This window comes from Giraffa tippelskirchi, chromosome X (assembly GCF_054371585.1).
Source record: "Giraffa tippelskirchi isolate mGirTip1 chromosome X, T2T-mGirTip1v1.2.pri, whole genome shotgun sequence".
Taxonomy (NCBI): domain Eukaryota; kingdom Metazoa; phylum Chordata; class Mammalia; order Artiodactyla; family Giraffidae; genus Giraffa; species Giraffa tippelskirchi.
Window position 1 is genome coordinate 53,861,193 of NC_137289.1, and position 15,679 is coordinate 53,876,871.

The 15,679-nt window shown below is 38.9% G+C and overlaps 2 protein-coding genes across 2 annotated transcripts in view; one reads left to right on the top strand and one right to left on the bottom strand.

The window, feature by feature from the left end:
- The window catches only part of IL1RAPL2 (interleukin 1 receptor accessory protein like 2), a 1,535,365-nt gene that overhangs the window by 942,577 nt on the left and 577,109 nt on the right, over positions 1 to 15,679 (top strand). Inside the window, exon 7 of the mRNA XM_081566378.1 lies at positions 5,409 to 5,682. Coding sequence (XP_081422504.1) covers positions 5,409 to 5,682 — 274 coding nt within the window. The remainder of the gene's footprint in view (positions 1 to 5,408; positions 5,683 to 15,679) is intronic.
- Positions 1 to 15,679, bottom strand: part of L1TD1 (LINE1 type transposase domain containing 1) — a 789,799-nt gene that overhangs the window by 753,682 nt on the left and 20,438 nt on the right. The gene's annotated exons all lie outside the window — the stretch shown is intronic.

A 15,679-nucleotide genomic window follows, 5' to 3' on the forward strand; every position in this document is an offset into this window, starting at 1 on the left:
CCTGTTTGCAAAATAAATTGCATGAACACTAACATGTCCCTTTGTTTGTTAAATGTGCTCCATTTTTTTGAATTTTCGTGTCAATTTTGTTTTGCAGTCTGAAATGAAAGCAATTAAAATTGAGAACCGGATTTTAAAGAAGTGACTTTCTTCGCTCCATTTTAAGTGTTTTGTGTTGCTCAGATATTTAAACATTTTTACCAACATGACCAAACTCAGAGTAATAATTTTGGGAGTTTTATAGAAACCTTAATCTAGTAAGCCAAAATAAGAATCTAAAGAAATGCAATTGTTCTTTTAAATACTTGAATTGCTATTCATACAAGTCAAGAGTGAACAGGGAATGGCTAATTTAGAAATAGATATTTTTCAGTGGAATGATGGAAATATTTATAGCCATACCGAGGGACCATGAAGCAGAGGTTTAGCAGGCCTTCCTGATGTTTTGAACCAAGCTTCAGTCCAACTGCAGAATGTTGCTGCTTTTTTCTCTCTTTTTTTGGAGGGGGATTGTTTTCTTTCTTGAAAAGAAAAGTGAAACTGTTAATCACTCAGTCGACTCTTTAAACCTCATGGACTATATATAGCCCACCAGGCTCCTCTGTCCATGGGATTCTCCAGGCAAGAATACTGGAGTGGATTACCATTCCTTTCTCCAGGGGATCTTCCTCACTCAGGGATCGAACCCAGGTCTCCTGCATTACAGGCAGATTCTTTACTTTCTGATCTACCAGGGACCTACAATGTCTCTATTTACACTTGTGGTTGGTTAGTGGAATGCAGTAATCAAGCCATCTTTGGGAGAAGCCAGTCTGTCCAGAAACCACCTTTCTTCAGAGGCTTTTGGGGGCAAACCTACATAGGTATGACTGCAGTTGTGAACAGAATAGGGCTGGATCCCTCTGTGAATGAGAGGCCTTGCCAGTAAGGTCAAACTTGCAGGTGGGCTTTCTCTGTGGGCTCCTGAGTTCCGCTATGTCCCTAACCTGGCCATAGCATGCTCCCTTGTCAGCTGCATCACAGATCTATTCATTCACCTGTTTGCCAAATATATATGGAGTGTCAACATGCAAAGGGCTCTGACTGCATGGCATGTATTACAATCTCCTTCTCATGACAAACATGTGACTTATACTGGTGACTTCTGATAGTACCATCTTTGATCCCTGGAATGGCTCTTGGAAAATTAAGTTTTATGTGATCTTTCTTCTGTTCCTGCCCTTTTTTGTGACCATTTCATGCTTTTTTTCTTAACTTTCTCTCTCACCCTCAAGGTATCAATCCCATCATGTTCCCTTGCCACCTGAGCTTCCAGACCTCTTACTTCAGTAGGCCTTCTTAGTTGTTTCACCAGTCCCAAATCTAAAGAGAAATGCACTGTATCGTATTTTATCCCCCCTTTCCCCCTGTCTCTGTTGGTTTTCCTAGGAATAACAATCCATTAAAAATGAATCATACCACCTTGCTGGAATCTGATAGTGGTTCTATACTCTTTAGATATAAGGTTATAAGGTCTTTACTCATGGGAATAGATTTCTGCTGATGAAAGTTCAGTGTGAAAAAATATTTGGTGTTAGATGAGCCTTCATATATCCCTGGTATCTTGTTTGTCTAATCCACTTTTTTTTGGGAAAATTGCCTCAGGTGTTTTGAGATACATTATATTCTAACCTGTGTGGTGAATAATGTTGCGTCACCCCCTGCCCATATTCTCAGGTTCTACCTCCTGGGATTCAACCAACCATAGGTGGAAAATATTTTTGAAAAATTCCAAAAAGTTCCAAAAGGCAGAACTTGAATTTTCTGCACAATGGCAATTATGTTGCATTTACATCTATATCACACTTACTTTGTATTAGCTATTATGAGCAATCTAGAGATGATTTAAAGAATATCGGAAGGTATATGTAGATTATAAGGAACTACCATGTCATTTTATATAAAAGACTTGAGCATTCAGAGGTGTTGATATCCTTGGGGGTCATGAAATCAGTCCCCTGCAGATATTGAGGGATGATTGTACTAAGGGAAAAGAATAAGGGGATAACCTTTGGAAACTGTCCTTATTATTGAATATCTGTTCTCTGCCTATGGACAACTGTATAACTAAAGATTCCCTGTCTGCTACCTAAAGCAAGGGAATAGAAGAAAAGGAACCATAAACTATTAAATCAAATCTATTTTGCCCAGCTAGCACTTAAGAGGAAATGAATTCTCAGTGTCCTCTCAAAGTCTGTATGACAAAGCTGGTTGTAATGGCAGTTAAATGTCTTCACCCTCCTTTGAGCCTGATTGTCACGTCCCAAGAGCAGATATTTTGATTATTTTTTATACAAACCATGTCCTGTCAGTAATGGGACAAACCAGGCTGTTAGCATTGTATAGGTGTAGATTATGCAACAGATTGTTTAGAGGAAGTAACTACAGGGACTTAGGGTGCAAATGAAAAAACATTCCAGATTTTTTTTTTTCTATCAAGTAGGTAATTATCAAGGTTTAAAAGTACTCTTCCAAGACACATGTGTTAATTCAACAGCATTTGCTATGCACCTTTAGGGTTAGGAAAAAAGGACAAAAACTGGAATGTGAAGGAGTTTTTAAGAAATCCCCATATTTACTTTACTTCTTCTATTAACCAACTTTTTTTTTTTAAATAAATTTATTTATTTTAGTTGGGGTAATTACTTTACAATATTGTAGTGGTTTTTGCCATACATTGACATGAATCAGCCATGGGTTTACATGTGTTCCCCATCCTGAAGCCCCTCCCACCTCCCTCCCCATCCCATCCCTCTGGGTCATCCCATTTAATATAAAGCTATGGTCTCCCCAGTGGCTCACTGGTAAAGAATCCGCCTGCAATGCAGGAGACGCAGGAAATGTGGGTGCAATCTGGTTCAGGAAGATCTCTGGATGAGAAATTGGTAATCTACTCCAGTATTCTGCGTGGAGAATTCCATGGATGGAGGAGCCTGGCGAGCAAAAGTCCATAGGGTCGCAAAGAGTTGGATATGACTAAAGCGACTTAGCATAGCATGAGGAAAAAATACATTTTCTGAAAAAAAGCATATCGTTTCCTCTCAGTTGTGTTAATGCATGGGAGCAATATCACAAATACTCCATAGTAGGGAAAATATAAAATTCATTTAAAGATGACAATACAATAAATATCAAAACTGCATTAAATGCAATGATGTATCACCAGTAATTTACAGTGACCCCAAAGTTTAAGTAATGTAGATTTCCCCCCTCCCTGTTCTTGGCAGTTATGAGAATGACAAGTGACAGGTAAACAAATGATACCTGGAAGTGAATAAAAACGCCCCCCAAGAGATAGCTAGAGATCGGTATGTACTTAGTCCAATTCGGTTGTACCTTCTTGACTTCAACAGTGCACAATGGTCATCAAAATTCATAGTGATGAATCTGGTGCCCTGTGAGTCCTCAAAGTTCAAATGCCCTTCATTATAAATTTAGGATGAGTTATTTGATTACTGATTTATTTCTAGTGAATACTTGACATACTACAAGAGGATTTGAGGCAACTTATAATAAATGCTCATATGTGGCAAGGCAGTGAAAAATGAAGTCACAAAGAGAGATCAGAAGTCAAAGAGTTCAAAAACTTTCTTGGGCTACAGACCCCTTTGAAGATCTGATAAAGAGCTATGGAAGCTATGGAACCTTGCCCCAGAAAAGTATAGCTATGCAAATAAGCACCACCTTGAAATCTATCCAGGCAATCTGCCTCTGGGTGTCCTTGAACCTCAGGTCAAGAAGCCCTTGTGTAGAGAAAGCAAAATCCTGAGGTAGGATAGTTTATTACACTTGAGCATTGCATGTAGCTCTGAGCTTTTCCTGTCAGCTGAGGTTAAAAGATAAACACGTTGGGCTACAGAGTTCTCAACATCTAAAAAAAGGAAGCAGATGAGCTCACAAAATGATAAGCGAAACATAATTTTAAAATGACAGTGTTTATACAGTTTATGAAAGGATTATTTTATAAAGGGTAATCAAGTTACACAAAGGGATGTAGCATAATTTGATGAAATTCTTTGAAAATCAGCAATTGTAAGTAGAATAGCTGTGCTAATTGTATTGACTAGCATATAAAATTAGCCACAGTGTCTCATTTCCAACCTTTCTGGAAAAGAGAGAATTCATTGTATATGTCTTTCTTTAATGGTAGATTTACCCACCTAATATTATTTGATTAAACTTGACATTAATATAGGACATTAATATAATATAGTCCCGTGAGTGCACACCAGCTGAGCAACAAGGGAGGCCTAAGGATATAAAAAGAAATCGAGCTCTGATTAAATATCTGCTATTAATAGGTCATACCATGAAAAACTGGCATGTAGACAGTGGCAAATAATCACTTTAGGTACCTACTGCTTCCAGCTCTGGCATCTACTTTCTCAAAGGCAAATAAATAAAACAATGGTTCTGGTCACAATTAAGACAGGGGCAGTACAGGATAGGGGTTAAGAAAACAGTCTCTGGAATCACAGACTGGTTTTCCACCATTTATTAGCTCTGTATCCATACGCGAAGTCACTAAACTTTCCTGAGTCTCATTTATTTTCTCATCTATAAAATAAGAATAGTAAAAACCTCAATCTCAGGGCTCCTCCTAGACTATACAGGGGTCCTAATGAAGTCTTTGTTTTGTGAGTCTCCTGATATCTCTGTTGTGTGGGTTTCCTGTCTATATAAACAATTTGAGTCACCAAAAATCAGCATGCCAGGGTCTTTCTAGCCATCCAGTCTCACAAAATCCTGTTAAGCGGATGCCACTTGGCTGGCAGGAATGATGTACTTGGCCAGCCACCCTACTGGAATTGGTACCTAGTTGTGGGGACCCCAGGAATTACTCCATAGGTATGAGTGCTGGAGCTCCTTGGAGGATCTAGTCAACTCCAAGCAGATTACTGTAGAGGACTGGAAATACTCTAAAGGCACAGGGATAGAACAGGAATCCTGCTTGCCCAGGTCCAAGGATAAGATATATTTCATAGGACAGTAGTCCCCAACGTTTTTGGCACCAGGATCTGGTCTCATGGAAAACAATTTTTCCGTAGACCTAGGGGATGAGAGTGATAAGAAGTGGCTGTAAATACAGATGAAACTCCACTTACTCACCCGCCACTCACCTCCTGCTGTAAAGTCCAGTTCCTAACAGGTCATGGACCAGTAGAGGGATACAGGTCCATGGCACGGGGATTTGGGGACCCTTGTCATAGGATCACTGGGAAGATTGAATGACATAATCTATGTAAAGCATGTGACTCAGTGTCTAGCTCATAGTGAGTCCTCAGTATATGTTGGCAATGATTGATTATTGCTCTCATCATTATCAACAATGTTCATTGCATCTCATGCCCAATCTGGTTTTCTTTCAGTGGATGGCTGCATTGACTGGTCAGTGGATCTCAAGACATACATGGCTTTGGCAGGCGAGCCAGTCCGAGTGAAATGTGCCCTTTTCTACAGTTATATTCGTACCAACTACAGCATGGCCCAAAGCACTGGGCTCAGGCTGATGTGGTACAAAAACAAAGGTGATTTGGAAGAGCCCATCATCTTTTCAGAGGTCAGGATGAGCAAAGAGGAAGATTCAATATGGTTCCACTCAGTTGATGCACAAGACAGTGGATTCTACACTTGTGTTTTAAGGTGAGTGCTATGTGAAAACATTGCTCAACGTCACGGGTGGTAGTCTTGTTTAGGACTGGAGCGTGTAAGAGTGTCTCATGTTATACAGAGGGTATATTCTTGACAGGCTGCAGTGCATGTGAAGCTTCTGTAAATTTCATTTTAATTATTTATTGAAACAACATAGCAAGTTCTTACCACATTTTCATAAAGAAGATTCCCATTTACTGTGTGTACTCATTTAATTCATAAAATTTTGTGATTCATTTATTCCCTATGTCCACCCCTTCCCCAGGGTCTTATATAAACCATCTCTGACTTATGATGGATGGTTGGACTTATAATTTTTCAATTTTATGATGGTGCAAAAGTGACACATATTCAACATAAACTACACTTTAAATTTTGAATCTTTTCCGTGTTAGCAATATGTGGCATGATACTATTTCATGATGCTGGGTAGTAACAAGCAGTAAGCTACAGCTCTCTGTCAGCCATGTGATCATGGGGTAAACAAATGGTATACTTAAAATCACTCTGTACCCATATAACTATTCTGTTTTTCACTTTCAATAAATTACATGAAATATTCAATACTTTATTATAAAATAGGCTTTGTATTAGATCATTTTGCCCAATGTGAAATGAAAGTGTTCTGAGCACATTTAAGGTAGACTAGGCTAAACTATGATGTTCAGTAGGTTAGGTGTATTAAATGTATTTTGACTTCAGGTATTTTCAGCTTGGGTTTCCCAGGTGGCTCAGTGGTAAAGAACCTATCTACCAATGCAGGAGACGCAGAGATGCAGGTTCAATCCCTGGGTAGGGAAAATCCCCTGGAGAAGGAAATGGCAACCCACTTCAGTATTCTTGCCTGGGAGATCCAATGAACAGAGGAGCCTGGAGGGCTATAGTCCATGGGGTCACAAAGAGTAGGACACGACTGAGTGACTAAACAACAGTAACAACAATGGGTTTATCAGGCCATAACACTAATGGTTAATACAGGAAGATCTGTGTTAACAAATGCTTTTGTATAGAGCCACTTGGCTCAATGATCTTGATATCTGGCCATGAAAATGACCTAAAGTATCATTTAGGTCAGGGTCTCACCTTTCTTATTGATGGAAAATAGCTTCAAATGCTTCTGGGAGATCTTTTAACAGGTGAGCTTCTGGCAAAATTCTTTGTGGAATTTGCAATGTGAATTTGAGTCTACTGTATCCAAGTATTCAATGTAGGACCCTATAAACATATGGTCCTCCTGTCTTCCTATATACTATACTGGGAAGATACCACAGATACAGTTCCTGTTTGCAAGAAGTTCATAGTGACAGGAAATCAGGGTTTTTTTTGCTCAGGAATTCCACAATATGTCCTTCCTCCCCTTTCCACCTCCCCTTGTCAGGGTCTAAGATCTCAAATCTCAGATAGAGACTGCATTAAGTGTTGAAGTAGGCAGCTGAGGTGACTTTAAACCCATTTTCAAAACTGCCATTTGATAAGTCTGATCTTGCTCACCAGGGATCTGTACTCTATTGTTTGATTTTACCTTCTTGGAAATGCAGACCCTTGCATTTTTGTTTCCTGTGGACTTTGTCTGATGCCAAAGCTATGTCACTTCTTCATCAAAAGCACTTGGAAATTCCTGGTGTGGCATCGTTGTTCAAAAGGGCAGGAGAACAGGTGGTATAAAAATGGAGAACTTTCTTGATGCATTAAGAATCACTTTTGTATGTGTGTTGGGAGGAAGTATTGGGGAAACAAGTTTCGTCTCTTTGCAGTGGGCAAAAGCCCCAGAATAGTGGCAAAAGTAGCAATCATTCTGATCACACCCTTAGTAATAAGCAGCATTTTCACCTCCTCGGACAGCTCTTGGCAGAACTGAGAAGTGGGTGTAATTTGGCTTCACTGTCTGACACTCTGTTCTTTAGGGTGCTGCTACTCTCTCCCTGTTTATACCTCCTTCATTCCCCACCCTCATTAAATCCTGCCAATCTAAAATAGATTATTTTTCCTCCTCAAATTCCATTTGCTCTGTTTTGTTTTCACAAATTAAATATTTTATTTGCAGAGCATCAGCCAACTACATAAAGGTGCTATATTTATAATGAATTACTGAATTAATTACTGCTTACTTCCCCTGCCCTGCTTATTTCCCCAGTCTGGCTCTCTTTCCTCTCTTCCTATCTTCCTTAAAAAAATATAACAAACACTCATGTACTCATCTTATCCTTTCCCCTATCTGATAAACGCTAACAGTCTAGTGTGTATGCTTGCATGCATGTGTGCTAAGTCGTTTCACTTGTGTCTGGCTCTTTGCAACCCTACGGACCATAGCCTGCCAGGTTCCTCTGTCCATGGGATTCTCCAGGACACTGCAAGAATACTGCAGTGGGTTGCCATGCCCTCCTCCTGAGGATCTTTCCAATCCAGGGATCGAACCCACGTCTCTTATGTCTTCTGCATTGGCAGGAGGGTTCTTTACCACTAGCACCACCTGGGAAGCCTGTATCCTTGCATACCTTCTCCTGATTCTTTTAATTGCACAATCATATCTACATGGAGATTTTCTCCTCACTGTTTTACAAACTAAAAAGAGTTACATATTTCCCTGCATTTTCTTTCCATATTAAAAATACATATTAGAAATATTTCCAAGTCAAATGATAGAGTGCACTCATCCTTTGAAGTATATACTGCTCTGTGTTGTTCAATAGTCTATGATATCACAATTTAGTCTATCATTTTGCTATTGATGTGCATATATTTTTTATCCCTATAAAAAGTGCTACAATAAAAGCTCCCAATTGGCTTTTAAATAGTCTTTGAAATTTTTAGAACAGTTTTAGACTTACAGAATTTTTTCAAAGATGCTCCAGAAAGTTTCTGTTTCCCCTACACCCATTTCCCTAGTATTAACATTTTCCATGACAGTGGTACATTTGTTATAACCAAATGGGCCAATAGTAATACATCATCATTAGCTAAAGTCCATATTTTATTCAAATTTCCTCAGATTTTGCTTGATGCCCTTTTTTTCTGTTCCAGGATTCCATCTGGGATACCACCTTACATTTAATTGTCATATCTCCTTAAGTTCCTTTTGGCTGTAGGGGTTTCTCACCCTCTTCTTGATTCTAATGACATTGACAGTTTAAATAGTACTATTCAAACATTTTGTAGAATGTCTCTCAACTGGGACTTACCTGATAATTTTTCATGCTTATACTGGGGTAATGTGTTTTGAGGAGGAAGAACACAGAGGTAAAATACATTCTCATCACATCATGTCAAGGGTAGGGAGTATCAGCATGTTTTATCCCTGTTAATATTGACCTTGATCATCTAGCTCAAGGTGGTGTTTGTCTTTCTCCACTCTGAAGTTGTTATTTTCCCCTCCTTTTTCAAACTGTCCTCTTTGAAAGGAAGTAGTTTTTAAATAGTTCATACATACAAAATGGTAGTTACGCTCCATTTCATTGAGAGCAAACTATGTACATAAGTGAAAGTGTTAGTCGCTAAGTCATGTCTGACTCTTTGCAACCCCATGAACTGTAGCCTAGCAGGCTCCTCTGTCCATGGAATTTCCAAGTAAGAATATTGGAGTGAGTAGCCATTCCCTTCTCCAGGGGATCTTCCTGATCCACGGGTTGAACCCAGGTCTCCTGCATTGCAGGCAGATTCTTTACCATCTGAGCCACCAGGGAAGCCCATATCTATATAAAATTATTTAGATTTCTTCTGCATGGGATATTTGGTTTTTTTCTCCCATTTATTTATTCAATCATCTATTATATCACTATGGACTCATGGGCATTTATATTATATATTGGGTAATAATTCAGTGCTACTGTATTTTCTGGGTCAAATTCATCCACCTTTGACCTTTGGAAGCTCTTTCAGTTGGTGCATCTGTCTCTTTGACATAACCTCCTCATTGTTTTTTGTTTGTTTGTTTGTTTTTGTAATCTGCTTGTTTGTCCTTTATCTCTTCCAGAATGGCATAAGTGAAGTAGCTAGAATTTGGGTATAAATAGTAAACATATTTTTCAGGTCTAGTAGTGATCACTGGCTCCAGTCAATTTGGATCATAGACTCCAAATTCAGTCTATATAGGTAATGTTATGCCATTTCCAAGAGAATGACATTTATAGTGAAAAAGGCTCTGCACTTGGAAATATCTATATCACCTAAAATCTCAAATTTGATACTACTTTAAAGTAATTATGGATTATTTTCCTATGCTTTATCAACCTCATTAATAGTTACTGATTTCAGTGTGGTTAAAAAATGCAGATAGGAAATATTTAGTAACATTCTCCAGCCATTTAACTCATAGCAAGCAAAGTTTACAGTTTGTGACCTTTCAGTAGCTAATCACTCATTTTTGTGTTTTTCTTTGGCCAATCTCAAGAGTGATTACTTGAATTTCTCAGCATGTCAGTGGGTTAGACATAGAGGGATGGTGGAGAAGCGAGTCATATTTTGAGAGCCATGCCAATCCAAGAATTACTGTATACTCCCCTTTCTACTCACATCTTTTCACTGGAAGCACTTAGTAGAATAAAAATGATGAGAGTAATCTTATTTGAGAAAATCCCACACGTTACTTTCTCAACAACTTGGAAAAGGGGCGACTTAAGCTATGGATGAAGATAGATGTATTCATGTAATCCTGAATGAATTCAAGATATTGAAAAGAGTGATTAAATATAATTGAATATCTGTAGAAACCTATGTGTTTAGGGATGACAGTGGCCACACTCAGAGAATCAGTGATAAGTTCAAAACCACTATGGCTCTTTAGCTCTCTGATGAAGTAAACAGAATTAGGAAACTGCTTAAACAGAAAGATAATCCAACTATTTTTGGTCTTTAATAATCACTGAAATAAGTGAAGTCCTCAAAATCTGAATGCCTCACAAACTGTTCGTGAAGGGTTCCTCAGTGCATTTATTCAGTTCTGAGGCATGACATTTGCCCTGCTATTCATCACATTTGAGTGATTATTACTCTTGCAGAATAACATCACCAGAAGAATTGAGGGGAATTGGAGATATTTGAAATAAATGTAGCATGGGGCTAATCTTTGGATCTATACAATGAGTACATGAGGGTTCATTGTCTTTTTAAATTTTTTAATATATTTGAAATGTTCCATAATTAAAAAGAATAAGAAATAAATATAAGTATACAATAATTTTACCTGATTTTAATGACCTTTAAATGATCCTGACTGAAAAGTACCTATGTAGCATATATTAAGTTTTATATTTCAGTCAACAAATATTCATTGAGCATGTACCATGGGGCTTGCTTTATGCCATACTGCAAGGAAATTTATGCTTTTTGAAACAAAAGTAATTGTCCTAGTCTACCTAAGACACTAAGAAGTAGCTTTTATCACCTTCCACCCAGCTAACCTACTCCCCACCATGGTAACCAAGAGATTTTCAAGGACTGAACATTTCTCATAGTTCAATCCCAGCTTAACTATTGATCTTTGAAAAGTTAAGTGTCAACAAGTTGGTTGTCTGGATAGTAATTTCTAGGATAGAAGATAGTTTCTTGTAGGAAAAATGAGATCCTGAGTATTAGAGAATTAATTGACTTCAGAAAAGATCCAGATTGTGCAGCAGGGTCTTAAGACTGCAGCAATGGCCTCTTCTGGCCTGTGTAGGCTAGAGTGTTATGCAGTTAGTTATTTTTTTCCTCCTATTTTGGCTTATAAGTGAGAGTCCCTGACACAGTTATTTTTGTAGCAAATATGCATAAAAGAACACATATATAACCTGAAAATATTATTTTTTAACCTCCACAATTTGATAATCTGCTTATTTTAAAAAATTGTGCATAACTTAAGTGACAAAGTAGTATCAATTATAGTTTATCTTCATTGCATTAATAGTAAATTAGACATGTTACAATGTTTAGAATATAACCATATTGTAATACATTAGCTTTATAATAATCAGAAATATAATCATTCTATTTTATAATACCTATGTCATTTTCAACTCCAGCTTATTTACTGAGGGAAAACAGATATTTATGGTTTGGTCAGAAGGATTACCTGTGTGGTAAGAATTAATGGGTTATATTTGCTCATTAGAAAACAAGAATTAATTTCAAGTAATCACTGATGAGCTACCTAACACTGGTATTCATTTAGTTCCATTCCTTTTATCATTACACAAGTTCAGTGATCTTCTGTTTTACGATTATTTTGTTGATATCAGTGTTTCCACTTATTGCAGGAGTTGCAAATTCAAAGTCTTTCCAGTGTCCAACTAGGTAATGTAATGGTTGTGGCAGGCGGGTGATCTGCAACATTTTGGGGTGGTGGGGGCAGTAGTAATCTCCTCCATTATCTCATTTGCATGTATTCTACTCTGGCCACCACCTTGGGCTCACTCTTTCTGCACCCCAGTTCCAATAATGTATTAACTCTACCCAGAGCTGCAACTCACTGGTCCCACAATTCTTTCACTATCCACCACTCTCTTCTCAAACTAACAGTTTAAATTCTGTGATCAGTCAATTTAATCAATCTCATATATACCCTCTTGTTTCCCTAGACCCTTTCCCCTTTTATCTTACTCACTTGTGAAAACCACAACACTGTGTAGATCCAACTCTCCATCTATGCTTGCATTTGTATCCTTCTAGCTGAACCTGACTGAAGGAAACCATATAATGTTCACTGATCTCACTTTAAATTCATCATCATGAACCTCAAATGGATTCTTAATGCTGTCGAATAGTCTTATGATGTAATACTGGACCATTCAGTCTCCTGTCTTCCTAGATGACTATTTCACAGCTGCTTTTCTCAAGCCTCCAACATCTCCTCCTCTTGTTTCCCATTTTACTGAAAAAAGATTGAGGCAGTTAGGAGAGAACTTCCACTACATCTACTGACCTACTGGTATCTGTACCTACATACTCTGCCTTCAGGTTTGTTGTCATTGATGGACTGGCAAAGCTCCCATGTAAGACTAGTCACTTCACTAATACATTAGATTCTGACCATGTTTGCCTACTTGAGGATATCACTGAAGCCATTCTCCCATCTCTCTTATCATGGAATTTTCTATTTCTACTGAATCATTTCCATCAGCATACACACAGGTCAAGGTCTATGCTTCTTAATTCTACTTCCCCTGACAACCACTGCCTCCATTTCTTTGTTTCCATTTGCAGCAAAACTACTTCAAAGAAACTGTTGTCTGCACTCACCATCTTAAGCTTTTTTCCACTAATTCTCTGTTAAACTACTTCCATCAGTGAGTGAGGGAGTGAAAGTTGCTCAGTTGTGTCCGACTCTTTGAGACCCCATGGACTGTAGCCCACCAGGCTCCTCTGTCCATGGAATTCTCCAGATAAGAATAATGGAGTTGGTAGCCATTCCCTTCTCCAGGGGATCTTCCCGACCCAGGGATCAAACCTGGGGATCTTGCATCTCCTACATCAGCAGGTGGATTCTTTACGGTCTGAGCCACCAGGAAAGTCCCTTCCATCAGAATTTTACCTTAACCACTCCACCAAAACTGCAGTCTCCAATGACTACAACAATGCTAAATCCAATGGTCAGGTCGATTTTCACTCCTCTTTATATAAGATAAGCACGTTTAGCACAGTTGACTATCCCTTCTTTTTGATATATGTTCTTTACCTGAGTTTCAAAGAGTCACACTCTCCTGTTTTCCCTTTATTTCATCAGTTATCTTTTCTGAAGTTCATTTTCTAACTCCTCATACTTCCCCGATCTCTTAACGTTAGAGGACTCTCAGGGCCTGGTCCTTAGTTTTTTTTCATCTTTATTAACACCGCCTCCCTCCGTGATCTGTTTATGCAGTCTCATAGTTTTATATACCATCTGTAGACTGGTAACTCCAACACGGTTACCTTCTAGCCCAGATCTCTCTGCAGAATTTTTTATCCAACAGACTTTCCAGCATCTCTACCTACATCAAAACCAATACATCCAAAACTGAACTCCTGATCTTCCTCCTGTCTTATCATTGGGTTCCTAGAAAGAGAATCCTGGGGCAAAAAGTGAGTATGTATTAGAGAGTGTATGCTGTGTTCTCAGTCACTTGGTCATGTCCAATTCTTTGTGACCCCAGGGACTATAGCCTGCCAGGCTCCTCTGTCCATGGCATTTCCCAGGCAAGAATAGTGGCTGCTTCTGCTGCTAAGTCACTTCAGTTGTGTCCGACTCTTCACAGCCCCATGGATTGTAGCCTACCAGGCTCCTCCGTCCCTGGGATTTTCCAGGCAAGAGTACTGGAGGGGGTTGCCATTTCCTTCTCCAAGGGATCTTCATGACCCAGGGATTGTAATCCCAGGGAAACAGGAGCAAGGTAAAAGCAAAGTGAGGCAGTGAAGAAGGAAGGGCATTTTTACATACTTGATCCAGGAGGAGAATAGGAGAACAGTTTATCTCTCAGCTCCCATCTCCCATTGGTCAAGGTATTATTCCACAGGGTCTTAACCTCCTTGATTTTTATAGCTGTCTTACTCTTGAGCTGCTCATCTAAGCACTCTAGCAAAGGCCAGGTCATATCACCTCTGTTGGATGTGTTGAGGATATTTAGTGATAGATGTGGAATTAACTTCAGTTTATTAAATCCTTTCCTCTGTATGTACAGAGACAGAAGAACCTTTACATTGAGTGTGAAACACAAAATCTTGAAAATTAGTATCTTTCCCTTAATCCTATCAAACATAAAACCCAAATCCCAACAAACCAAATCATTTACTGAAAAAAAGTAAGTTATGAAAACAATGTGTATTACCAAAGTTAAGTGTCTAGACCACTGACCAAAGGATAAAAAAATCCTGAGATTGTTTTTCTCTCCCCCATCACCAGATTACAGTGGGAGGGGAGTTTGGCTACAAAGGTCCTAGTAAATTCAGAAATGCATAATAGAACACACCCTGATGGGAAATCAATTTCCAGAGGGAGGGTGTAAAAGTGGAAGGGGGAGGATGGTCTGCATTTCCCTCTCTGATAACTATGATCTGTGTTGAGGGGAGCTAAATGTATGGTTTGGCCCACAGGTGGAATGATGTTGAGGAGTTATACCTCGAGAGTTATACTTGGACCAGACTGAGGCACAACTGGAGGAGCCCTGAACATTCACTGGGCAAATTCAAAATTCAAATTCAAAATTCACATTCAAATCTGTGTCTGCCCCTCTGGAACCACTCACTTCCTTTCCAGTATCCCCTCCTAGGTTCCTATTGCAATGCCTTTTGATTTTCTTTCATTTGGGCCCAGTTTGGCCCACTGGGAAACAGGATGTCTTCTTTTCTTTCCCCTTACCCATTCTACTTGTGGAAGTTATTCCTAAATATGCCATTATTCAGAAGCCCGCAGTCCCATCCTGACCTCCTCTCCTTACTCACTCTCAGGTCCCTAGTCTAAGGTGTACATAGGCAAGAGCCCTCTTGGTTTCCCACCCCTTTGTGACAGAGATCAGTGTCTGCTCTCTCCTCCTGTCTCAAAGGAAGAGGTGGCCTTTCCAAACCTACCCAAGCCAGTAAATTAACTTTATTTTTCATATATTTGTGAACATTTATCTTACTTTCCTAACACGGTGGTATATAAAGAAATAAAAGCCCTCTATCCTACTGTCCCTACCCTACTCCATTTTTCTGGATAAAAAAAAGTTTTTCCAGAGCATTTCTATGCTTACATAAATCTATAATATAAAAGGAAAAAATGTACACACACACACACACATACATACATGAGTGTATGTCTGATACATATGCACACAGAATAATTTGGGGAGTAATTTTGTTTCACGTAAGGTACAGCTGGCCATCATTTTTTTTTTTCTTAAACAGTGCACTGAACATGTCTCCAGTACAGTATGCAGGATCTACTTCATTCTCTTACATATTTCTTGCATGTTCAAGCTTTCTGCAGCTATCTCCTTCCCCATGGCCCAAGTTTCTCTGGTATTCAAAGAACTCTCGCCATCTTGTATCCCGCACACGTCAC